Source organism: Ceratotherium simum, chromosome 6, assembly GCF_057802395.1.
Source record: "Ceratotherium simum simum isolate JZ-2026a chromosome 6, ASM5780239v1, whole genome shotgun sequence".
Classification (NCBI taxonomy): Eukaryota; Metazoa; Chordata; class Mammalia; order Perissodactyla; family Rhinocerotidae; genus Ceratotherium; species Ceratotherium simum.
In genome coordinates, this window is record NC_141905.1 from 58,038,503 (window position 1) to 58,064,293 (window position 25,791).

The 25,791-nt window shown below is 52.1% G+C and overlaps 1 protein-coding gene across 2 annotated transcripts in view; it reads right to left on the minus strand.

The window, feature by feature from the left end:
* Window positions 1-244: 244 nt before the first annotated feature.
* The window catches only part of SLIT1 (slit guidance ligand 1), a 177,466-nt gene continuing 151,919 nt past the window's right edge, over window positions 245-25,791 (minus strand). The window contains exons 24-37 of one of the 2 annotated variants that reach the window (XM_004427897.3): window positions 24,585-24,656; window positions 23,653-23,724; window positions 15,444-15,607; window positions 13,482-13,606; window positions 13,098-13,195; window positions 10,165-10,304; window positions 9,888-9,981; window positions 7,232-7,369; window positions 5,608-5,845; window positions 3,887-4,017; window positions 3,275-3,429; window positions 1,886-2,174; window positions 1,346-1,557; window positions 245-509 (exon numbers count right to left, since the gene is read on the minus strand). In XM_004427897.3, coding sequence (XP_004427954.2) covers window positions 271-509; window positions 1,346-1,557; window positions 1,886-2,174; window positions 3,275-3,429; window positions 3,887-4,017; window positions 5,608-5,845; window positions 7,232-7,369; window positions 9,888-9,981; window positions 10,165-10,304; window positions 13,098-13,195; window positions 13,482-13,606; window positions 15,444-15,607; window positions 23,653-23,724; window positions 24,585-24,656 — 2,167 coding nt within the window. In that variant the 3' untranslated portion in view covers window positions 245-270. Of the gene's footprint in view, window positions 510-1,345; window positions 1,558-1,885; window positions 2,175-3,196; window positions 3,430-3,886; window positions 4,018-5,607; window positions 5,846-7,231; window positions 7,370-9,887; window positions 9,982-10,164; window positions 10,305-13,097; window positions 13,196-13,481; window positions 13,607-15,443; window positions 15,608-23,652; window positions 23,725-24,584; window positions 24,657-25,791 lie in introns of both variants that reach the window. The other variant, XM_087432360.1, reaches the window with a different exon arrangement.

The window sequence follows — 25,791 nt, forward strand, 5'->3', positions numbered from 1 at the left end:
ATTAAGCGCCTATTTGTGCAAGGCACTTCCGGGGAGGGCGCTCCGCAGCCGGGACCACGCCCACCCGCTCCGCTCCCAGCTGCACGCGGTCGGCTTTAGGAAGGCCGCGCGGCCCCGGGGAGGCTGGCCCCGCCTCACACGAGAGGGCCCAGCCGCCCGGGAGCATCCTGGTGATGGCCCGCACCCCGGGCGGGCCAGCTGCTGGCCACTCGGGCTCCGCCGCGGCCGTGCCCCCTCGCCCGCCCTCGCCCTCCCCGTCCACGCCAGGCGCTACGCGCAGAGGGCACAGCCACACTTGGTGGGCTTCTCCACCTCCTCGGCAAAAGAGGTCCCGTCGCTGCACTCAAACGTGAACTTCCTCCGCTTCAGCCGCAGGCCCTGGCAGCAGCCCTGGCCTGGGCAGGAGCCCCGGCATTCCACCCATGACAGCGGGCGCGTGGTCTGGCAGATGGCATAGCCCCTCTGGACCTGGTGAAAGTCCCGGACAGGGTCCCCCCGGCACTCGGTCTCTGGATGGGACAGACACCAAGAGAAAGCCTCAGGGCACACCCATGGGCCAGCGCTGCCCCGGGGGAGGCAGGAGGAGGAGGGCAATCCTTGGACAGGGTCCTCCAGCTCTCAGACCCCTCTCCGTCCCCAGCATCCTCCCTGCCGGACATGCACATGCACACGCTTCCTCCTGGGCCCACAGTGGGGTCCATGGGAAGGAAGAAATTTCTAGCTGCCACAGCCCTCGAGGACAGATTGGGTTGCCAGGGTAAGGTGGGCTTCCCGTTGCTGGAGGAGTGCCAGAGGTGGCTGGAAGCCTGGGAGGCAATAATATTAGAGAAGGAATTCGTGTCAGGAGGGTCTTTCTGGCCCAGGGCACCCTGAAGGGGCCTGGGTTCTGGATTTCTCAGGTTCTCCCTGCCCTCCTCAGCAGTCTTGATTCCAGCAGAAGCATCTTGGTCACACAGGCCAGGGAAGGCCTAGGAAAAGGTCCCCAACCCTCAGACTTCCTGCTGCTCCCCAGGTCCCCAGGTGATGGGGCCAAGATGTAGACCTTTGGGCAGGAGCTGTTTCCCTGGGTGGTCTCCTCTGTAAGGAGAGACCCTAGCCAGAAGGAGCACTTACCCAGGATAAGGGGGCTGCAGGGCAAGCTGGGCCAGGGAGAGATGGGGCATCTGTCTGGGGGTGGGGCTAAGACCCCAGAGGGTGGGGGGCACTAAAGCCCAGTAGCAGCCCTAGGTGCAGGAGTGGGGAGGGGCAGAGAGAGGTTGCTGAGGTTGGGAGGAAAAGTCAAGTCACTAAAGCAAGTTGTGGGGAGGGACCCTGGAGGGGGCATGTCAGGAGGGGGGCCCCTGACCTTGCTCACACAGCTCGCCCAAAAAGCCGGGGTCACACACACAGTGTGCCCCCTTGGTCGACAAGGCCTGGCAGTGGCCATGCAGGCACTGCAGGCCCCCGCAGGGGTCCGCGGGTGCCCCGGCTTGGTTGCACAGGGCCCCTGAGTACCCATCCTGGCACTGGCAGCTGTAGGAAAGAGCATCGAGGGGCACGCAGTTCCCGTGGACACACCTGGAGGGGACAGAGAAAAGGCACTGTGAGGACAGACCATAGCCTATCCAAGGCCCACCCAAGGGCACCCCACACCCCTAGCTTGGCCTCATGGGATGTTATCCTGTTCTCAAGATTGAAACAAAGGGAGCAAAATGTGATTGCGCATCTGTCCCTAGGGACCTTTTCCTCTTAATAAAAACTGAAGACCAGGAAAACCTGATAAAACCCTGTGTTAGGCCACATGTTCCAATTTTGGGGTTTAAAAGTACGGTCTTTCTCACCACAAGGAATTGGCACTTGCAGAGAAGGGAAGGGAAGCTGCGGGTGGGCAGGGATGAGGGCTCACTTGTGGCCATGGCAGGGGCCATCAGCTGGCTGGTCACAGTGCAGGCCTCCCCAGCCAGCCTCACAATGGCATATGGGCCCCGGGGTGGCGTTGGGCTGGCAGATGCCATGTAGGCAGTAGAGCTTTCGACAGGGCTCACAGCCCGGCACCACGCCTGGCTTCATCCGCGTCTTGGTGAAGTCCTGAAGCTCGTTGTTGATGTATAGGTTTCGGATGCAGCCGTGGAAGCTGGTGCCATTGAGGATCTGCCACAGGCGGAAGGCAGCCGAGTTCACGTCCACCGGCATCCCTGGGGCGGGGGTGGGGGCGGGGGCAGAGCTGAGCTGAGTCAGGCTCAGACCACGCCTGCCACCCACCTCTGAGGTCCGCTGGGCATCTCCGGTGGTCCCTCTTGCCCTCGGCCTCTGTCCTATCTCTGCAACCCTGGGCCAAGGTCCTTTGCTACCTTGGAGGGTCCAGACTCCTTTCCCAGAAGAAATGGAAAAGCTGCTTCGTCTGTGATCAGAGCCCAAGGATGCCAGGCCTGGCAGCAGCCAGCTGACGAGTAAGGCTCTAGGTGCCTGAAGTCTGGCTGCCCTCACCTAGGGTTTCCTTTCTTCCCTCTAGGACACCAGCCTTTACCTCCCAGAGACCCCAAAAGCAGCAAAGGACGTGGGCCTAGAGCTCAGGTGTATGGCACTTTGTCACCCACTTTTACAGTCATCACTTCACAGCAACCCCCTGAGGTAGGCGTTGCTAGACCCTGTTTAATGCTCAGTGCTCAGTGACTTGCCCTAGGTTGCACAACTAGCAAACAGCTGGGATAGAACCCAGGGGTCTGTCCCCCACACCTGCCCAAAGTCTCAGCAAGGCCCTCCACAGCACTGAGACAGCCCCACTGCGTCTGCCCCGTCTGGACTTAGAAATGTTCTCAGATCGGGGACAGGGTTATTTAGCCACAGAGCCTGTAAGCTCACAGCGGCTCTAGGCCTCTGAGATTGGGAATGGACCCTGAACAATTGACAAGTCCCTTCTGGCCCAAAGCCAAGAAGAAAGGTGCCCACAGTGCAGAAGACAGCTGGGAAAGTCCCAGGGCCCCCCCGCTCCACCCTCTGGGCCAAGCCTCGGACCCAACCCAGGCACCCATCTCTCCTGGTCAGTCTGGGCTGGGCAGACAGCAGCATGGGCTCCGGGCAGGGGAGGGCAGTCTATCAGCAGCTTGGCCATTCACTGGGGCCCTCCCCCACCACCTTGGACTGTCAGCCATAGTCCAGTGCCCCAGGCACCAGCTCTCCTGGAAAGCCTCAGGCCAGAGAGCAACAGAGGCCCCACCTGGAAGGGCTGTCACCGCCTCCTGCTGGAGAGGCCTGGGGAGGGCCAGCTGCAGCTCCACCCGCGCCAGGTCCTCACCTCCCACATACAGGGGGGCCTCGCTGTTGAGCGTGTAGTGTTTGCCGAAGTTGTCCATGGTCATGGGACTACCGCCATCGATGGAGAGATTCACCATCTGGTCAAGGGTGACCAGCTCAACGGTATGGAACTGCCCATCATTGATTGTCTCGGCACTGGAAGAAGATGGGGTGCCCCCACCCCAGGGAATGGGCTTCAGTTTGGCCCATCCCTGCCTGGGCACTTCCCCAGAAAGGCCACTGGACCAGCAGCTTCTTCCCAAGGGACCAAATCTCTAAGGGAGGGGACTTGGGGACTCAGTGGCCTATGACTTGGTCCCTCCTACTCCCCTCTGGGGCCTCCCTGGGGAAAGTGAGAAGTCGGGGGCAGGGGTTTCCAAGTTAACAGTCTCCCCTTCCCCACTAGGGAGACCCCTGAGAGGTGGTGGTGGGATGGGGAAGGGTGGGACCACTGCTCAGGCCCCAGAGAGCCTCAGACCCAAGCTGGGGCTGGACTAGATGGTTCAAATGCCTTCTCCACTTAGGCAGCTCAGGGTTCTGGTGGTCCCAATAACTACCTCCTCTTGGCCCAGGAGGCGCCTGCGGACGGCTGGTGGGCATGTGGAAGCCCTACCTGTAGATGGCAGAGCTAGGGTAGCTGCCTGGATCATAGCTGACACGCACATGGCCCTGGTACAGCTCCACTGCGATGTGGTCATTGTCCCCGTTGTACAGCAGGATCCCATTGTCCTCTGCCGTGGAGACCTGACGGGTAATGGCACTTTCTTTCCTACCCAACCCCACGCAGCAGTGGCGCAGGCTGGTAGGTGGGGCACTTGGGGGACCCACAATTGGAAGAGAGATGCTGTGTGCAGAACTGTCCTCCACTGGCTGCCCAGCCGGCCCAAGTGACACATCCTCCAGGGGCGCTGACAGAGGCTGGCAGCCCCTGGTTCATATCCCATCCACTGCCAGTCTGGCCAGGGCTGGGCCAGGGAGGGCAGATGGGCCAGCAGAGCCCTGGAAACTATGTGCTGGGAGGAGCAGGTAAGAGACCTTGGGACCACTTGCCCAGAGAGGAAAGTTAGACTGATGTGTGGTAGCCATTCTGTGGGCCCCAGGTAGCTGCCTTGGGCCAGAGTGGGACCTACAGAGGAAATTCAAGAAGGCTCTCTAACCGCCTGAGCCGCCCACACCTGGAAAGAGCCCCTCAGGAGGTAGCGCCTGTCACTGCAGCCATGCAAGCAAAAGCTAGAGCGATGCCTTGGGAGGGACAAGTCCTGCCTTGCCCCTCTTCCCCCCTTTCTCCTGGTAAAGACCTGACTCCCTGGTCTGTACAGCTGGCGCATGGCCCAGGCTGGACCAATCATAGCACCCTATCTCGCTGGACTCAGTGGTTGGTTGAGCGATGGACATGTGACTGAAAGCTGGCCAATGAGAGATCATCCCTGAGCTTGTTGACGGTTGTCCAACTAGAGCTGGGAGGGAAGAGCCAGCCGTGGGCCAGCAGGGTAAACTGAGCCTGTCTAAGGTTGTGCCTGAGGCGACAGCTGTAGGGTTTTGGCAAGTTTTATTTTGTGGAACAGTTAGGCTAGCTGTGGTCTTACTGTGTGGACAGTGTGAGTGGACAGGACTTGGGGAGGTGATAAAGGGAAGGACAGCAGAGTGAGCATGTTTGAGAGGCTGAAGCGTTCTGAGAAAAAAGGAGAAGAGGATAAAAGAAAGGAAGGAAGAGAGATGTGGCATTTGGGATAGGGAATGGAATTTTGGGAAAAGAGAGAGAGGACTAAAGAGTTTTAAATCTTTTATCGTGTGATGTGCGATATAATCTCCTGTCCCTCCCCAAGAAATATTTAGCAAACAACGCTGTTGAAGTGGAACTTGCTTTTTTTCCCCCTCAACATAATGATGTTCTGAGATGGAATTCAGGACACGAAATGGCAAGATCAGGGACCCCGGGGACACTTGGTTAAAGATATTAGCACAGAGCTAACTCTGGCTATGTTCCAACCATGTGGAGAAACCTGTCTGCAGCGCTGGAGGCTGAAGCTAAGGAGCAGCTGAGACAAGAGATGGTGGGAGAGGATCCTGGTCAGTTTGGTTTTCTGGATCCAATCCCCCGTGAAACCATGTCCACCTCTGCCCTTCTCTGAGATTGGTTGTGTGACCCCATAACCTCTCCAGTTGTGCTTTAACTAGTTCAAGCTCAGATCCTGATGCCCACATCCAAAGAGCTTTGACTAACACAGGGTCCCCCCAGTTGTCCTGGGCAGGGATGCGTCATGACGCTCTGACCTGAGGCCAGGGTCCCCTGCTGCCTGACTCCCCTCTGTGACTGGCGCCGTGGGCACGCACCTGCAGCGTGATGTTGGCCCGTGGCCAGTTCTGCAGGTCGGTGAACTGCAGGTAAGTGTCCCGATCCACGAAGTTGACACTGAGCAGCTTCTCACACTCAGGGCCCCCAAAGCCCGGGAGGCACTGACACACCGGCCGGCTGCCCTGGTCCACACAGTCGGCCCCGTTCTGGCACTCAGTCCCCTCGCAGGGGTTCCTGGGGGCAGGCGTGTGGGGTGGGGTCTCACAGAACTGCCCACTGGTAGGGAAAGGACACAGGTCAGAGAGGGCAGGGCGAAGGAGCAAGCGGGCATCTTCTTCTCCCACAGTCCTGCAGAGAAACTCACGAAACATCTTGGGAAACTGGATCCTTAAAGCAACAGAAGATGCTCCCAATGAACACTTTTCCTGAGAGAATTATGAGCCAGAAGGATACTAAGCAACAAGGTGAGAAACAAATGTGGTCCCTATACCAGCAGCATCGACATCAACTGGGCACTTATCAGAAATGGGAAACCTCCTGAGTCTGCCCTTTAACAAGATCCCAGGGGACTCGTGTGCACATTCAAGTTTAAGAAGCACTCACTGCTCGTGTCTGTAGACTCTGCTAGCAAGTTTTACTATATCCATTTTACAGAAAAGAAAACTGAGACTAAAGACACAAGTGAAAGAGAGAAGACTCAACTTACTAAAGAAATAAGAGGGGACATTACTACCAACAGGTGGTTTCAGGACATGCTACAATCTGTGGCACCAAGTATTCACAGTAGCCAAAAGGTGGAGACAACCCAAATGCCTGTCAACAGATGAATGGATAAACAAATGTGGTCTAGTCATACAATGGAATATTATTCAGCCATAAAAAGGAATGAAGTCCCAATACATGCTACCACATGTGGTATGCATGTGGATGAACCTCAAAAACATGATGCTAAGTGAAAGCCAGTCACAAAGGACCACAGATTGTATGATTCCATTTGTATGGAATATCCAGAATAAGCAAATCTATAGACACAGATGTTAGTAGATTAGTGGTTGCCTAGAGCTGGGAGGGAGGAGGGTTGAAGTGACAGATAAGAGGTGTGGAGTTGCTTTCTGGGGTGATGAAAATGTTCTAAAACTGATTGTGGTAATGGATGCACAACTCTGGGAATATATTAAAAACCACTCGATTGTACACTTTGGGTGAATTGTATGGTATGTGAATCATATCTCAACAAATCTGTTAAAAAAAATAACACACAAGCCGAGCATGGGAGGTGGGTGGCCATAAGGAGGGCAAGTGCCCTCCCCTACCAGCCTCCCGGAGGAGCCAAGATGCGAAGGTAAATATCTTTAATGGCAGGACATGTCTTCAGAGGTTCGCTGGGCAGGAAAGTCATGGGGCACTGCCCAGTAATCTGTATCCACCTTCCCCTCCCTCCACCCAACAGGTTAGGGACCCTCTGCCTACGCTCTGAGCACCTAAGTAACTTTTCTGAGGCCACACAGCTGGTGACTGGCATAGCCATGGTCAAAACCCAAGGACCCAACTCCCAGGCTATGACCCCTACTCCCTCCCACTAGCCACGCCTGGGGGCTCCTGCTAGCCCAGCTGATGGCTAGGAGGAATCGGTCCCTCGTGGTGTGTCCAGGGGCCGCTCACCTATAGCCCTCAGCACAGAGGCAGGAGTAGCTGTTGACTTCGTCCATGCACTGGGCCCCATTCTGGCAGCGGTGATCTCTGCAGTCATCCTGGTTCTCACTGCAGTTCTCACCTGTGTAACCTGGGGCACACTCACACCTGGGGCAGGCAGGGGTGGTGGGCGGTCAGCCCCACACTCAGGCCAGACCTCAGCCAGGAGCCTGTGGGGCCCAGGGGCTGGATGTGTGACAGAGAACCTCAAGGCGCTGTGGGTCTGTGGGGTCCCCAGGAGGTCAAACAGAGCCCCAGATATAAAGATGCCCCCAGCCCATCCTGGGACCTTTTTCTAATACAGGAAGAGAGCTTGTGTGGGCTTGGCTGGGGGAGGGACGGGAGGGGGCCGGCTCTGGGCTGGGAGGGTGGACACCAGCAGCTGGAGGAGATGGGAATCTTGTCACGGAGGACCCACCCTCACCACCAACAGCACGCCAAGGCCAAACTTCAGCCGCTTCTCAACTTGTGCGGCTGCTCCCCAGCGCATGGCCCTGCGTCACATGGGGCTCATCCATCCCTCTTCCCCAGCCTCCCCTACTCCTCCCAGCAGGCCTCCAGGCCCTCAGAAGTCTGTGAGCTCCCGCCTCCAGGCCAGCTCATGCTGTGCCTCACTGCTCGCCTGAGTCAGTCCAATTCTGCCAACCATTTGCCTATCAAAGAGCACACCCCTCCACCCCCTTTTCAGTCACAGCCTTGCGAGATGCTCCCTGTCCTGCTCCCCCACAGCAAGCCCACCCAGTGGTCAGACCTGTCTCCACTGGCAGCAACCCCCACCCCAACGACACTTCTCTGCCTCCACCCCTGTTGATTCTGGAATACTCTCTTGTCTCTCCCTGCCACAGTCCAGCCAGGCCAATACCTCATCTCCTCCAGGAAGCCTCTGGTGAACACCCCAGCTGTCACTGAGCAATCCCTTGCCAGAAACCTTTCCAAACTGCAAACTCCAAACTCCAGGGCTCAGCCACACAACCTGGCAGGTCGGTGCTCCTGCCTGGATGTTTTACTCATTCCTGCTGTTTTTCAAGCCATAAGAAATACCTTTCTACCCAGTATACACACACACACACACACACACACACACACACACACACAATGACCAGTTTCATGCCATCATCCTTATCCTTACTGTATAAAATGGCATGATGCTTGTTGATATTGTCTTTTATTTTTTGATGTTAATCTTGACCCACCAGATTGATCACAATCCACTACAGGGTCTCCAGCTGCAGTCTGAAAAATGTTACAGTAGCTAAGCCACCCCCACTCACCCAGTTACACTCATTCTTTCATTCATTCAGTGAATGTAAACTGAATATTTGCTGGGTTCCAGGTACAACGCTGGGCACGGCTGAGAGTCTGTCAGTTCCATTTTCCCACCAAGACAGGACGCTGAGAGAACGTGCACTAGAACCCCACTGGGTGCTCATTTTCTTGTGGTGTGAGGGCAGCAGTTCCAAACTGGACAATGTGCAGTCCTGCTGTATTCCCCCCTCCGAGGTCCAGCCCCTCTGAGGAGAGGGCACGCCACGTGATCTGCCACTGCCCCTTGGTCTGCCGTGCCAAACCCACCAGCAGCTCACTCAGAAGTGCAGTGTCTGCCCACCATGTGGATGGAGGCTCCTGTGCAGCCCCTCGATCTCAGATCTGGGCCTCATAATCCCCCGGCTCTTGCTTCCCGCCCCTGGCCCTTGGGAAGCTCCTGCTGCACCGAGGGCTCCCTGGGGGACTCCACCCCCCACCCTGGCCAGGTTCCTCAGCCACAGACTCTACAAAGCCCTGTCCTGACCACCAGTGCTGCCCTGACTGGTGGATGCAAAAACCTGCAGATGGGAGCAACATTTTTAACACCTATGACCTTCATACAGCAGTCTTCAGGTGACCAAGCACTTCCGCATATGCCAGTAACAACAATAGTGACAACAGTCAACGACCCCTTATCCAAACCTCCTGGGGCCAGATAGGATTTCGGAATTCAGAATTCTCTGGATTTTGGAAACGTAATACAGTTCCTACAACTGTGTATTATGTACCATGCCAGTGGGATCTGGGGCAGCCCCTTAATCAAACATGTTCACATTTCTGCAGCAAAATCTATGTATGTTCACACTACATGGGATGAATAATGACTAAGTAATCTCGTATCAGTGCAGGTCAGCTTTTACTACCAAATATGTTCAGGTCAGATTAGATTTTACTATCAAATGGGGTTTTGGCTTTCAGAGTTTTGTAAATTTTGTCTCTGGGGATGAGAAATTGTGGCTCTGGAATGATAACAGCTATTTTTGGAGCACTTGTCTGACGTAAGACATGGAGCAAAGTGCTTTCCATGCATTTGCTCATCCGAACCTTAGAACCACCCCAGGAAGAAGCTACTGGTGCACCCAGTTTGCAGATGAGAAAACCAAGGCTCAGAGTGGTCAAGCGATCCATTTAGGGTCATGCTGTAAACCCAGGCCTGTCTGGCCACAAAGCGATGCCCATCACCACCCCCTGCATTGACCCTGTACAGCTGAGACCAAACCCACTCAACAGGTGAGGAATAGGATGGGGACGGGGAAGTGGTGGAGGGGAGGTGGCTTGCGGCCCGTGCCCTTCCCTGGCCCTGGAAACAGGCAACACTGACCTGGGCCCGTCTGGGGTGCCCACACACTGGGCCTCGTGCTGACACGGGTTCAAATCCAGGGAGCAGAAGTCCACCAGCTGCTCACAGGCCCTTCCTGGGGGAAGAACGAGGGAGAGGCAGGACAGAAGCTGCCCCCTGTGCTCCATCAGGCAGCCAGCCCAGCAGAAACCCCCTGCAGACAATGAGGCAGGGCCCCAGGTATTCTGCCCACGGGAATGGGGCTCAGGGGGTGTGCGTGGGCCCTGGCCTCCCTGACACTCGAACCCCCCAGGCTTACCCACATACTGCAGGGGGCATTGGCAAGTGTAGTTGCCCACACCGTCCACACAGGTGCCCCCGTTGGCACATGCGTGCTCCACACAGTCATCCGTGTTCACCCCACAGGTCTGTCCTTCAAAGCCAGTGGGACAGGAACACCTGGGCGGGGCATGGGAAGAGGGAGAGGCAGGAGAGGCAGGTGGGCCCACAGCCCAGGCGGCAGCCTTTTTGAGGCACTGCTGGAAGCCTGGGGCCACCGGTCAATACCATCGTCCCAGAGCTTTGGTCCCTACTCCGGGCCAGGCCCTTGCTAGGTGCTGGGGGTTAGAGGTGAACAAGACGGGCCCTACACTCATGGGACTCACTCAGTCTAGTGGGGGAGACGATGAGGAGACAGGTGACCAGAGGAGAGGCGGTGAGTATCAGGAGGGTGCAACACCCTCCACCCGCTGGGGAGGGTGGACAAAAGGGCAGAGGACACCTAGCTCCTTCTTGGGAGGAGCGGTCAGGGCAGGCTTCCTGGAGGAGGTGATAAGTTAGCCAAGGACCCAGACAGGAAGAGGAGGGAAGGCTGTGGGGCAGAGGCGTGTGCAAAAGCCTCCAGTAGAGAGCCCTCTGGCCAGTCCTATTGGAGGGGACCGGCTCATTCAAATAGCTCAGGACTTAGGGAGGGCACACTTCAGGGATGGGGTGAGGACGGGGCTGGGGGTACGCAGGAGCCAGTGGTGGAAGGCCCTGGAGATCAGTGACCCTCAAACCCGAGTACACTTTCCCTTGGGGCACCTGGGATTTTCCAAGGGCTATGTGGGTCAGAGAGGTCTGAGAAATTAATTTCCAGATCTTCAAGTTCTGCACAAACTCTTCCCTAAATTGACCAGACCCAGAGCTCCAGGAAGGTGCAGGCACCTCTCTCGAGTCCAAGGTGGGCCATGCCTGGGGCCTAAAATCCTCAGGCACCAAATAAAGGGATAATGAGGAGTATTGATGTTTCCAAAGCAACGGAACAAATGCTTTTGCAAGTCAAGAGGTTTCCAGTTCTGTGCATTAAAAATAACTGAAGGAGGACCTCATGGCATTGTCAGCTGATAGAGCATTAAAAGTAATTTTTGATCACAGATCACTCTGGCATATAAACTTTGGCATATAAACTCAGAAGGATTTCAAAATAATTGAGTGACATGGCTACAATAAAACTTCTGATCCCATTGGTTTATTTATGTGAACCAATTTTCCCAGCATTTATAGCTATATATATATATATATATATATAAAATATAATATATATAATAATAAAATATATATATATATTTTAAAAAGGAATAGATGGGCTGCTGAGCCCTCTCTTATTCTGTAATACTCAATCCTGGACACATGAACCGATTAGGAGAAAAGAACACCAAAAAGAAGCTCCATCTATCTCATGAAGAGATACAGTCTAATAAAATTTTACTTTTAGGGGCTGGCCCAGTGGCGGAGCGGTTAAATTCACGCACTGTGCTTTGGTGGCCCGGGGTTTGCAGGTTCGGATCCCAGGCACGCACCGACACATCGCTTGTCAAGCCATGTCAAGCCATGCTGTGGCGGCGTCCCATATAAAGTAGAGGAAGATGGGCACGGATGTTAGCTCAGGGCCAATCTTCCTCAGCAAAAAAAAAAAAAAATTTACTTTTAGGTGTAATGATTATTAAATTTCGTAGTACAATTATGTTGTTTTGATCAATATACAGTATACTATTGATACAAAAAGGTTCCCTAAGAAGGCTAGGGGGGAAAACAGAGGGCTTTTAGTTGGGGACGATGCGATCAGCTTTGCATTTCAGAAGGTCCCCCCTGGTGGGGGTTGGGGGCAGGGCAGTGGGTGTGGTGGGCACAGGTAGGGGGTAACCCAGGAGGCCTTTGTAAGCCTCAGGGTTGAGGGGCAGCTCAAGGAGGCACCCCCCTTCTACCTAGACAACCCACACTGATGGCCCCCCGTAGGGCTGCTAGATGTGAAGGGGGCTTCTGCAACCCCCCAGCTGCACTCCCTCTCTGCCCAGCAGGGGGACTTTCTGGGGGGTGTCCTCTCAGCCCCCCACCCTCCACAGACTCCCCCCAGGAGTCTAGCAAAGGAGGAGGGGGACTTTTATGGAGCTGCTGCAAAGCCCAGAGGAGGAGGAAGCCTATTGTAAAGACGCCGTTTCCAAGGTGACGACCCGAGAGAGGCCGTTGAGTGTTTTCTTTTTTACATCTGGTAATTTGGGTTTGCAGAGACAGGTTTGGCCATTTCTGCAAGTAGATTCAACATCATTTTCTGAAGAGCCAATTTGTTCAGCTAGCAATTTATTTTCAGCAACTAAATACTATGTATTCCTCCGGAAAGCTCTGGGTCCAGGAGAAGGTTGGGGGTGCCTTGAGGGGTCCAGGGGAAGCAGGACCAGTGGAGGAGAGTCATGAGGCCCAGCCCTTCACTGAGTGGTAGGAAACGGGCTGCCATATGCAACCAGTGTGACCCATCAGTTGGTGGGGGGAGGCCCCACCTCTGGGCAAGTGAAGATTATAGGAGTTTAAAACGCCCCCAAACTGCCCCTTGGCACTGCCACTGCACATGCCCTTGGCCATGGATTCCCGGCGCCATCAAAAGACCCTCTTGGCACCTGGTAAGAGCAGGGAGAGGCCTGGAGCAGGAGGGGGCAGCACAGCTCCAAGCCCCAGTCCCACCCCTGCCTGCTGTTTGCCTGGGGCAGCCCCTAATCTCTCTGGGCTTCCCCTGCCTCTGGGCAACAGGGGCTTGGCCTGGGTGGGCGTGGTAAGGCCTCTAGTGAGGGCCTGCACCCCCTGAGCCTGCCCCCCATCTCCTCCCAGAGCACAGGGGGCCCTGGGCCATCCCATTTAGAGGAGGAGGGCACTGAGGCTTGGGTGCTGGACCTCATCAGCACCCCGCATACCAGGTTCCAGCCTCTCCAGGCAACTCACGTGAAGCCAGCATCCTCACCCTCCTGTGGGTGGCAGGTCCCACCGTTTCCACAGGGGGTGCTTGAACAGCTGTCCAGGGACACCTCACAGTCTCGACCCTGGGGAGAAAGGTCAGTGATGGGGACCCCAGGGAGACCCAGGGGCTAGTGTGAGCCAACAGAGACAGCCGGCCCCCTCAGCAGCTTGGCTCCCCTGTCCCGGGTGTTACTTGTTCATTCATTCATTCATTCATTCATTCATATGTTCGGTCATTGATGAAATATCCCCTCAAGCGCCTGCTCTAGGCCAGGCACTGCTCAGGGCACTGTGGGCAGAGTGACAAGACAGACGCAGCCCTGCCTACCCTGCACACGAGCAGCCCCCCTCCTCCCCGCCTCCACTCACCTTATAGCCGCTGGGGCAGGCACACCTGTACACCTCGAGGGGGTCGTCATGGCAGGTGCCCTGGTTCTGGCACGGGCTGGACAAGCAGGGATCACACTTGGCCTGGACAGCCATGGTGGGGGGACCTGCGGCCAGGGGGAGGGCGTCAGTGCAGGCAGAGGGGAGGGCAGGGCAGGGCTGGCACAGAGCCCCTTACTCCCAGCATCCCAGCCCTGCAGGGCTGCGCTGGAAGCCCTCTCCCCGAGGAGATTTTTGCCCCTCCCTGTATTTCCTCTGGGTCTTTCCACAGTCCACCTCTCCAGCCTCCAGAACCCCTCTGTAAAAGGGGTTAATAACAGCCCCTGCCTCAGGGGCTATAAGAACTAAACGAGCTAATCCACAAAAAGCGCTTAACACGTGGGCACTGGACCCCTAAGGAGCCCCCCACCTGGTGGGCAGGGCAGGGCCATCAGCGTGCAAGTGTCATAGTCGCTGTTCTGACATTGGCTCTGGGTCCCCTCACACCCTTTTGAGGCAGCCTCCCCAGCCCTGTCACTCGCCGGCCAGGATAACGAGGGTGGCCGCCTCGGCAGAGAGGAGACCCAGCTTTGCGAGGAGGCCGTGCTTAAGGGGGAAAAGGTCCATTTGCCTTGAAGTTGTTTCTCTCCCAGGCTGAACGGGGAAGGACCTTTCCCATCACCTCTCCGGCCCCAGGCAAGACCTTCTCCAGCCCCTTTAGGACTCACTCGATGCTCTTCCCTAAACTTGGAGGTGGACAAGCCAGCAGCCAGGCTGCCTGGGGTGCCACCAATGAGGGACATTAGGACTATTTATTAGAATAAATGGTAAGACCAGCCAGTTAACTCAGGTTTCCATGTAAGACTCCTTCTAGAAGTGGAGAAACATGGGTTCTGCTGAAGAGGCATGAGCATGAATAGAAGAATACTTTTCAGGGATAACTGAAGGCAGCGGGAGGGGACTTCTGGGGACAGGCGGGGCTCTGTTCTTGATCTGGGCACTGGTTACCTGGTGCATTCAGTTTGTGAAAATTCAGAGAGCCATTCACTTGTGATCTGTGTACTTTTCTGTTATAGGTGTTATATTTCAACAAAAAGTTAAAAAAAAAAACTCAAAAACCTCTCACCAGTACCAATCCCACCCCATTAAATAAATACTGAGCAAATGTTTCAACATAAATTAGCCTGCTCCCAACAGCCAACAGCCAAGCCACAGATGGAGCCCCTCTGAACCATTATTCCTGTGACAGCATCCTGCACACAGGGTGGCCTGGGGCCTCCTCGTTAACCTATGGCTGTTGGTTTCATTTCCGATGGTGGTCTATGAGCTTGCAGAGGGCAGGGGCTGTGCCCTGTGGCCTCCGGTGCCCTCCCCCAGCTGTCCCCCTGCACACGAAGCTGGGCCTGAGGCAGCCACTCGGCCACTTCCCTCTGCTCAGCAGGGCTCCCAAGGCTTGGGCCGTCAGTCCATCAATCAATCCCTGAGCAAGTATTTACAGATGCCCAGGGTGAGGTGCCTCCAATCACACTCAGGCCCTGGATTTCTGCAAATGTCAGGAGAGTGGCAGCTGGGTCCACTGGCTCAGGGCTTTAAACTAATTGCTGAGTACAATTCCTACCGAAGGGAGGACTGAGTGCTCACACTGCTGAGAGGCTTGGAGCTTCCAAAAACACTGCTGCTATTTTTACGTGCCTTACATAACCCCAGGGAGGGATTAAAGCCCTTATGGCCTGAGATTTTCTGCCTGGCTTTTTGTTCGTTGGAGGTCAGGACTAGAAGGCAGCCATGCTAACGAGCAGCAGGTGCCTCGTTCCTGCCACCTGACTCCCCCCTGCCAGCTGGTCACCACAGAGACACGGGAGTGTCTGAAAGACCCTGCCAGGGTTGGGCAGGTCCTGTGGGCCCCCTGCAGCAGGAGGCAGGGATCAACCGAGTATCCACCACCCCTCATGCTCCCGAGCTCACCTTGGCATTCAAACTTCTTGGCAGGCGTGGTGAGAAGCAGCTTGCCCTCCATGTCTGGGGGCCCGGCGCAGCGGGCAATGCCTGGCTCCTTGTAGCCTGTCTTCACCCAGCTGGACAGCCAGCGGAGGTGGCAGTCACAGTACAGGGGGTTGGCACCAATGGCCCTGGGTCAGAGAACAGAGAGAAGCAGGCATTACGGCTTCACGGGGTTCTTCACCCATTGGGCACCTAGGGTGTCAGGCACTATGCCAGGGGCTGGCAAAAATCCAGCAGCCCCCACTTCATGAGCATTTACTGTGTAGCCAGAGAAAGGGGGGAGGTGGGATTCGAACCTGTGCCGTCAAGGCCAGAGCCTATGAATGCTTTGCCTCCAGAGTGAATGGGGGAGAAAGGAACCACCATTTACCGCTGCGAAGAACCAGCTGCTTTTCTCACGTTAGTGCATCTAATCCTCTCAGCCCTGCAGCGTAAGTTTTCTTTTCTCCATCTCAGAGATGTGGGATCTGAGCCTCACGTGGAATAAGTAATTTCCCTGGGGTCACACAACTAATGAATGGCAGGCCCTGGATCCAGACCCAGAGCTGCCTGACTCTGAAGCCTATACTCTTTGCTTTTCCTTTTCCTTTTTAATTAAACAAGGAGCACATGAATGCATTCTCACTGTAAACCATTTTCAGACATTGCAGACAAAAGTCTCCACCTCACAACATTGTGAATGAAGGTTCGAACTGCCACTGAATTGTATACACTAAAACGGGTAATTTTATATTGTGTGAATTTCATCTTGATTTTTTTAAAAAGGCACATTCCTGTGTTACTGATGGGAGTGCAAAATGGTACAACCCCTAGGGAGGGGAATTGTGATATCTATCAAGTCAACCATGCAGTTGTCTTTGACCCAGCAACCCTGTTTCTGGGAGTCTCTCTCACAGATATACCTGCACAAGTGTGTCAAGATATCTGTGCAATGGTATTGATCACAGCATTGTTTGTAATAGGAAGACTGGAAACACCCCGTGTTCATCAATGCAGGAGTGGGTAAATAAACTACAATATATCCACATTACAAAAAAAAAGTCTACACCCACTGGTGCTGCCAACCACAGGACACATGGCCACATGATCACCATGCTCAGGCATGTAGCCTGCTGGTCCTTTCCCAGATTTACACACAAATTAAATCCATCCACCACACATCACTACTCAGCAGCTTGCTTGTGACTAAACAGCACGTCTTGGAGATCTTTCCAGGTCAGCATATATGGATCCACCTCATTTTGTCATACTGCTTCATAGCATCCCAAAGAATGGAGGCCTCACAGCTTACTGAGCAATTTCCCTGTTGTGAGACATTCTCATTGTTTCCGATGGCCGTGGACACTCTTGTATGTGCCTCTTTGCGAGGTGTGAGCACTTCCCTAGAACAGACACCTAGAAGTGGGATTCAGGTCACAGAGGAAGTGCACATAAAAAACGTTAACAGCTGCCCTCTGAAAAAGGTTGTATCCACTTACACTCGCCGGCAGCGTAAGGCCACGCCTGCTCCCTCACATCCCCGACCCAACACTGCATAGGGCCAGCCTCTTAATGTTTTACCAATCCAGTGGGCAAGCTTGTAATCTTCTCACTAACCACAGAGAGAGATTTAGAGATGAACAAGACGTGGATTTGGAGGCATGAAGGAGCCCGAGTTCTTTGATCCAGCAAATAGAAAGATCAGAGCATCCTGCCTGAAGTTCATTTACATCAACCTTATTTTGAAAATATAAGGCTGTATAATGTTAATGAGAATAGGTACACTTATTAAGTAACCCACGGATGCTCTGCCATTTTCCACCTGTTTCAGCTGAGCAATATAGAGGAAGTGGTTCCCCCTGAGATGCGAACGGTGTGATGAAAGCAGCATCGACTCTGAGGAGGAATTCCCCGAAATAGCACAGCAGATGACTGTGCGATCTTATAAAACAGGCTGAGCATGACTTGGACTCCGGCCCAGCGCAGCTGCTCACTGCCAGGGTGACCTTGAGCAGCTCGCTTAACATCTCTGGGGCTCACTTTATGATTCGATAAAGAGCCTGCAATCTGGAGAGGGGAGAAAGAGAAGCACATATAACCTAAAATGAGCACCGAGGGAATAATGCAGCTTGGAAAAGAAAGCCGGTTCAACCTCGACATGTATTTAATTTTTTTCCGTCCTGATTTGCTGACAGCATCCATCCTGGCTAATGGGACAGGGGAGACACCTTCCTTTTTCCACTGAACAGTGCCAGCACTTCTCAGAGGCACAGGAAGCTCAGATGCTTTGATTTTTTGAAGCTCCAATGTTTTAAAAAACAAAGATTTAAAAAAACAAAACAGGAATACAAAAATTATGGTATATTTAAAATGTTTACATTCACCAGATTAATATTTTTAACATAAAAAGTGCCAGGTAATATAATTATGTTATTCAAAAGATAAATATTGAATGCATTTTAAAATATTCTTTGTACTACACTGCAGGAGTGTGGTCTGGTGATGAGCCACAGGTTTCAAGTCTATTATGAACGGCTTCTTTCAGCCTTGTAGCTTATTTAGAGAAAATGCCAAAAAGACTAAATCTGAGGCCATTATGAATGGGGAGGCCCTTGACATGTCTTAGGATCTTCACAATTCCAATGCCCGCTTATATTCCCCCTTGAATGGTAGCAAAGTTGTACCTCAAATGTAAGTGTCCCTTTCTGACTCTTAATATAAAAATAATAATAAAAAAGAATAAAAACTACCAAAGTCAATATAAAGCTATTCAAAACTTTAAATTCTGGCTTGACCAACACATGCTTTCCTTGTTTCTGTACAGCGCAAACTCCGAGCCACACCTGAATTCAACATTTCAAGCTTTAATTCATCCAAAGGCTAGTTTCTTTTTTTGTTTGTTTCTGTTTTTTTGGTGAGGAAGATAGGCTCTGAGCTAACAGCCGTTGCCAATCCCCCTCTTTTTTTGCTGAGGAAGACTGGCCCTGGGCTAACAGGCATGCCCATCTTCCTCTACTTTATATGGGACACCACCACAGAATGGCTTCACAAGCGTTGCATCAGTCCATGCCCGGGATCCGAACCTCCGAACCCTGGGCCGCCAAAGCGGAGCGTGAGAACTTAACTGCTACACCACTGGGCCAGTCCCCAAAGGCCAATTTTTTGTGGCTACTTCAGTAGAACTAGTAGTCTGCTTTCACCTGGGGACCATTTTTCCCAGCAAAAACTCCCCAGTGAACTCCATGGGGAGTGGAGAGCCACAGGCCCAGCTGAGACGCAGGAGTGAGGATAGCAGCCAGGCCACTCATCAATCCAAAAGGACTGTGGATTCAGGTTCGTACTCCAACAAAGTATAAATAGCCCTGTGTTGTTGATCTTTGGTATAACTTGGAAGTAGTTGAAACAGTAGATATTCAGTATGTTCATACCAAGGCCCTGCTGGGCTTCTATTAATGTAACCGGGACCAAAATAGATTTCCTGTGGCTGTTCCACAGAGGCACCAAAGGTAGAGTTTAGCGTGTACTAAAACTTCAAAATCTCCTTCACCCATGCTGTACCTCCTCTGCCCACCTTCCTCTCGGGCAATTTATTTGTTTACATCACTGTCTCCTGGACTGAAGCTTCTTGAGCACAGGAACCATAAATCCCCCACTGTGCCTGACACCAGCAGGCATCCTATAAATGTTTGATGAATGAATGCCTGCCTAAAATCATGAGAAATGCACAAACCTCAGTATGAAAGCAAAGGAAACTCAAAAAAAGAAAAAAAAAGAATCACCTATCATCCCATAAATGTAACTAATTTAATTTTCATGTATTCCCTTCCAGTTCTTATGTTCATCTGTGTACTCCATTGAAATCAGAGTGTACCATCTTCTTTATTCTGTGTTTTCATCAAATAATAAATGAAAGTGCCAATAATTATCATAATTAACTACTTGCTGCTCTGTCACACGGGCATACCATGGTTTATTTAATCACTCCATATTCACTTTTCACACCGAATTCTTAATGTGTTCAGAAATCTAACTTTCCAGTGTGCAGCAGATAAGAGGCAATGAAATGCCAGATTATAGAAATGAAGAATGACACTGGGAAACCTTGGCACACAGCAAATATATACTGATGGATAGATGGATAGATGCATGGATGGATGGATGGATGAACAGACGAATGGCGAAAGATGAGCTAACTGCAAAGTAAATGTAAAAGTAAACAGCAGCAGAGAGATATGCAGGGTATTGAAGCCCAGGGCAGTGAGGAGCACTCACAATCATTAAGGCATGTTAGAACCATAGTGGACCTTAAAAATAACCTTTGTACAGGCAAGGAAAGAAGCCTAAAGAGATGAATAAATTGTCTGAGATCCCAGTGCAAGCTATGGCAGAACAAGGACCTAACACCAGTTCAAAGGGTTAAAATATGGCGGACCTCACCCTCCACCACACCCTTGGCCCACCCACCCACTCTTCTGCACACTGCCAGAGAAAAGGAGAGGCCCAGGCCAGGGTCACAGTAGGAACAGAGGGCACCTCCAGGGGCCAGGAACACTGGATGCTAATTCTTGAGAAACCCCTGACTTGTTATGGAGCCACGGGCACATCCCTCCCTTCGGATTGCACATGGCCTTTGTGAAGCTGAGAGTGAATGCGGTGAGTCTCTGCCATCCTTTTACCATTCCTTGCCTCCCTGTGAGTACTCAAGAAATCCTTAGGGGAGAGTTGCAGCTCTGCCACACAGAGGAGATAATGGACACAGGTATGCACCTACACATGTATTCCATCAGTACTGCACGTGCAAACACCTGAATACAAGCACATATACATCTCCCACATCACTGCCTAGTCCCATTTGAAACTGGGTATAGAGGGCAGAGTTTATTCACGAGGTTGCTTCATAATAATGGAAGATTTCTTTCACATAGATGCTGTCTTGTAGAGAAACGGGGCTTAGATGCAATGAACTAACACATCTAATCAGTAATGCTGATGCCCTGTTCTACAGTTACTGCTTAATTGATCTTTACTTATTGGTTTATTTCTTACAAATTGGATCTGACCTCTGGCCTGATGTCACTGTTCTCCTAAAGAAAGTCTGAATTTATAGATAGGTGTGGGCTCAAAATTTGTTTTTGTAGCTTTGGGTTTTTTTTGTTTGTACAAAACATATGTTGTTTGTTCATTTCCCATTTGAAAAACAAAGCCTCTCGATTTTGAGCTGGAGACAAGATCAGAATGTACTTGGGTATCGTTCAGTTTTCAGAGGGAAAGAGGAAAGGTGGGCAACTTTACATGTAAACCCCAAGCATAAGAGATACACAAAGGGGGAATCTAAAGGTGGGAAAGGGGGACCGAATGCTTGAAAAGGCCTTGCCTGCCAGGAGGAGAGCTGAAGCAGATGCTTGGCATAGCCCAGGGAAAGCAAAGGAGGCTGCATGGGCCCAGAGCAGCAGCAGACCTGGCGCCCAGCAGAGACGGGTGCAAATGCTCTCTGGAGAGAAGTAGCTCCAATTTCAGTCCTCGGAATTCCTTACATCAGCAAAAAATGAGCTCACAACCAAAAATTACCACAAACACAGATGGAAGCAAGCCCCTGTGAATGGGCACCATCAAGAGCAATGAACAACACTGTCTCTGCCAGAGGCACCATCTCCAGCCAGGCTCCTTCCTGCCGCCCATCCCATCCAGCCTCCACATGTCACCATGCCTTTCCAGGAGTTTTCTACAGCTTAATTCTCCCACAATTCCCTTCTATCTATAGAATAAAGTCCAAACTCCTTAGCGTGGCACAAAAAGGCACTTCACAACAGAATTCCCATGTCCCTTACCATATTCATCTTTTCCCACCTCACACTCCTCACCCAACCAAACCCCTTACAGCCTATGCTGGACAACATAACATCCCTGAATATGTCATTTACTTTCTTGCATTCATGTCTTCTCACATGCTGTTCCCTCTTCCTGGAATGTCCTTCCCCATCTTCTCTAAATGGCAAACTCCTGGTCCCTTTCCAATGGCAGCATAAATGGCATCTCCTCTGTGAAGCTCTTCAGACTTCCCCAGAGTTAGTCACTGCTTTATAATATCTCAGATGATCACAGAGGGCAGAAACCTTGTGTTAGTACATTCTTCAGCACTTGACTCACTGGGGTTACTCAGGACATATTTATTGAGGCAATAAAGAATAAATAAAGAGCTTTGGAATCAGACACGCCTAAGTTCAAATCCTGTCTCTGTGATTTCCTAGCTTTATGACCTAGAGAAGCTCCTTAACTTTTCAGAACCTGGGACTGTAAAATAGAGATAATAAATCCTACCACCTAGGACAGAGCGCCTTACTCCTTCCACTCCCCTGGCAGACATCACTAATCAATCACTGCGCTCTTCCCACCATATCCATGGAATCTTCAGTGCAGGCTCAAGGCAGTCCCTGTCAAGTCTGTGGAGCTGGCGCACAGCACAAAACCTACTTCCCATTTTGGTCACGGAGTAAACACAACACCACAGATAGAGTATTCACATATAGTAAAGTATTTGTCCCAAGCACACCCTCAAGGAGTGGCACTTAATTACCACTTTATTTCTTCAAGTCACATTGTTAGACGTACTACTGATTTAATGTGCTTTGGGAAGGGTGGAAAGATATTACCATATTAAATATACAGATCATTTGTAAGATACACTCTGATTTTAGAGATTAAAATGTGGAAAAGGTGAGTCATAGAACTGAGAAAATCTAGTGAAACGGTTGAGTGAATGACCTTCAATGAGTGAATGATCTTCAAGTAGAGGTGCTGGGACCCCAAAAGGCTCTGATCTGGGTGTGCCGGCCCCTGCAGGTCCCAGGGCCTTGGCTGTCGGGGAGAAAGAAGGAGGACATGGTAACACCCAGGGGCACAGCTGCCATCCACCTGGCCTGAACACTGCCTCGGCCTGAAGCGGAGATGCTGAGAGAGAATGTGTCCACTCTGTGCCTGGCCCAACCTCCAGAATGAAGATGGCCCTGCCACGGCCCATTGCTTTTTTATTTCTTTTTGTGTGTGTGTGTGGTTAAATATATATAACATAAAGTTTGCCATTTTGAGTGTACAATTCAGTGGCATCAATTACATTCACAGTGTTGTGCAACCATTACCATTATCTGGTTCCAAAACTCTGTCATCACCCTAAACAGAAACTCTGCACCCATCAAACAAAAATTCCCCAGTCCCCCTGCTCCCAGCCCTTGGCAACCACCACTGTCCTGTCTGGAGCTATGAATTTGACTATTCTGGGTCCCTCACATCAGTGGAACCATACAATATGTGTCCTTTTACGTCCTGGTTATTTCACTTAGCATGTTTTCAAGGTTCCTCCACGCTGTACGTGTATCAGAACTTCATTCCTTTTTATGGCTGAATAATATCCCATTGTCTGTATATACCATATTTTATTTATCTGCTCATCTGTCAATGGACACTTGGGATGTTTCTGTTTTTTAGCTATTGTGTGAATAATGCTATGGACCTGTGTGTACAAGTATCTATTTGAGTCTCTGCTTTCAATTCTTTTGAGGGTATACTTAGGAATGGAATTGCTGGGTCATATGGTAATTCTATATTTAGCTTTTTGAGGAATCAAGTGTACTGCATTTCAAGAATCCTCATGGTGCTGCCAACTAAATGGTTCCGGAAGCAATTCTATGTCCAGTTATACCACTTCTTGGGGGCAGGAAATTTTCGGAACTTATCCCCCACCACGTGACATCAGAGGCACAATACTGGTGTCGTGCTTAGGAGCAAGGGCTATCAAGACAGAAGATTCCAGCCCCACTTGCTACGCAATTTTGAGTGACCTTCTCACATTTTCTGGTCCTGTTTCCTCATGTGTAAGATGGGAATAACATCACCTATGTTGTAGGACTGCTGTGAGGATCAAACCAGCTGATGCAGGTGAAGTGCTTGGCAACCAATAAATGGTCATTACTGCTATTATTATTGCTCGTGAAGAATTGTTCTCAAATCCCATTGTTGCAACTGATGAAACATGGAATGTGTAAGAGTCTGAGAGGGGAAGCATTTGAAGTTTACAAGCTTAATTAGTTTCAGGGTAAAAGCAACAAACTCGGACAGTCTCAGGAGGTGGGGTCTTTCCTGGAATCCAAGTTCTGTGTAAATCCAAAGAGGCCTCAAGAATTGGGCCGGAGTTACTCACAGGTGAGACAGGGAGGTCACGTCTGCGAAGATGCCCTCTCGGAGGGTGGAGATGTCATTGCCATGCAGGGATCTGAGGAGAGAAGAAGCTGTCACTCCCTCATCTAGAGAGAGAGAGGGACATGAGAACTGATGGGGGGCAGGCACAGCCCTCTGCTGAAAGGGACTTGGCGTCTTATCCTTCAGATCTCTCAGTCTATGGGGGAGATGGCCCCCAGCACAGAGACCCTGCCCTGCTGGCCACCAGCAAGCAAGAGGGAGCCCCTAATAATCCAAGTAGATGACCCTGCCCCTCAGCCCTTTGGAGGACTCTGCTTTTGCCATCATAAATAACCAAGCACCATTTCTGTTTACATGACACATGGAACGTGTGCAACCATGTGCCCTCCCTCACTTGGCCCAGGAGCCTGAGGGAGTAGGCTTCTTTTTGGTAAGGAAGTTACTATGGGAAGCCATAGGTTGGGGGTGAAGAATGTCACCTTGCCCCAGGAGGGGCTGCCAGAGCATTCTGCTGCATGGATACAAGAGAGGCCATCATAACAGGCGTGACAGAGGGCTTTGATCACAGGGCAAAAACTTCGCAGTGGGAATTCTTAGAAAAGGTTCATGAATCTCTTGCAAACAAACACTCTCCATCTGAACAGGAGAGTCACAAATGAGGGGCTAGATTATCTTGGATGCCCCCCCACATTACCCACCCACACAATCACCCCAAACACGACTTGGGGCAGACAGCAACCCCTATTCCTCAGATAGTTTCCCATTCATTCCTCGGCCTCCGTTACTTGAATGAGAGTAGACTAGCCTCCCACCTTTCGACATAGTTGGCCTTGCTGGATCCCCAGATGTGGGGACATTTCTGCCTATCAGGTGGGGGGCAGGGCCCTCAGTGGGGCAGATTTCCCTGGAGGAATGCAGAGCAGGGAGACTTACAGCAGGCGCAGGGAGCGCAGGCCCTGGAAGGCCAGAGGAGGGATGCACCAGAGGGCATTGTAGCTGAGGATCCTGTGGAAGGGAGGGAGGGAGAGGAGAGGAGGGAGGGAGGAAGAGGGGAAGAGGGGGGGGGGGGGGGGAAGGAGGAGGGAAGGAGGAAATGGGGGGGTGCGGGCGGGGAGCGTGGGAAGGGAGGACGCAGTGTTACCACCCAGGCCCCTGCAGGCCCAGCTAAGTGCTCAGGATGCAGGGGTAGTTTTGCTCAGCAGCTGTGTGAGGGAGGCCGGGCAGTGAACGAGAGCGTGGGCTGAGGCTCTGGCCCAGTAAGCCGAGCTATCTCAGGCATGTCCCCTAACCTCTTTATGCCTCAGTCAGTTCCCTCGACTAGAGAAAAGGGACAAAAACAATGCCAACTTGATAGGCTCATCTGCTGGTTAAAAGAGACCCCCCAGGGGAAGCTCCCAGCAGGGTGCCTGGCTCCCAATAAACCCTCAGTCGCGGAAGCCGCTGCTGCTGTCACGAGGCTGACAGCATTCCCTCGTGGAGGCTGCACCAGCTGTGGCAACAGTGGGCTCTGTGAAGTTGACCCTGACCAGCACCCCCTCCGGAGCGTAGCCTCTCAGCGCATCACTTCCAGAGCGGACAGCGGACGGCCGGATACATATAGCAATTTACCATTTAGGAAGCCGTGATGGCGAGGAAGGGGCTGTTACAACTTCGTCTGACAGATGAGGAGACAGGGGCTCTGCAAGGTGCAAGAACTTGCCCAGGGCCACGTTATTATGTTAGTAAGCTGGGTTTTCATGCAGTTTCTCAGTTTCCAGAGTCCACAGGCTAAACCAGTCTCCCCAAATGCTTCCAAATAAATGAATCCATCAAGGGCAGACAGGCAGACTGACAACAAGGGAAATGATACTTGTAGCAGCCCCCAGTGGAAACAGCCCAAATGTCCATCAGCGTATGAATGGATGAACAAACTGTGGGACATCCATACAATGGAATACTACTGGGTGATAAAAAGGAGGGAACCACCAACGCATGCAATAACATGGACGAATGTCAAAATAATTAGGCTGGCTGAAAGAAGCCAAACAAAAAAAGGGTACTATTGTATGATTCCATTTATGTAAAACTCTAGAAAATGCGAACTCATCTATAGAAAGCAGACTGGTGTTTGCCTGAGGCTGGGGGCTGGGAGGGGCGGCGG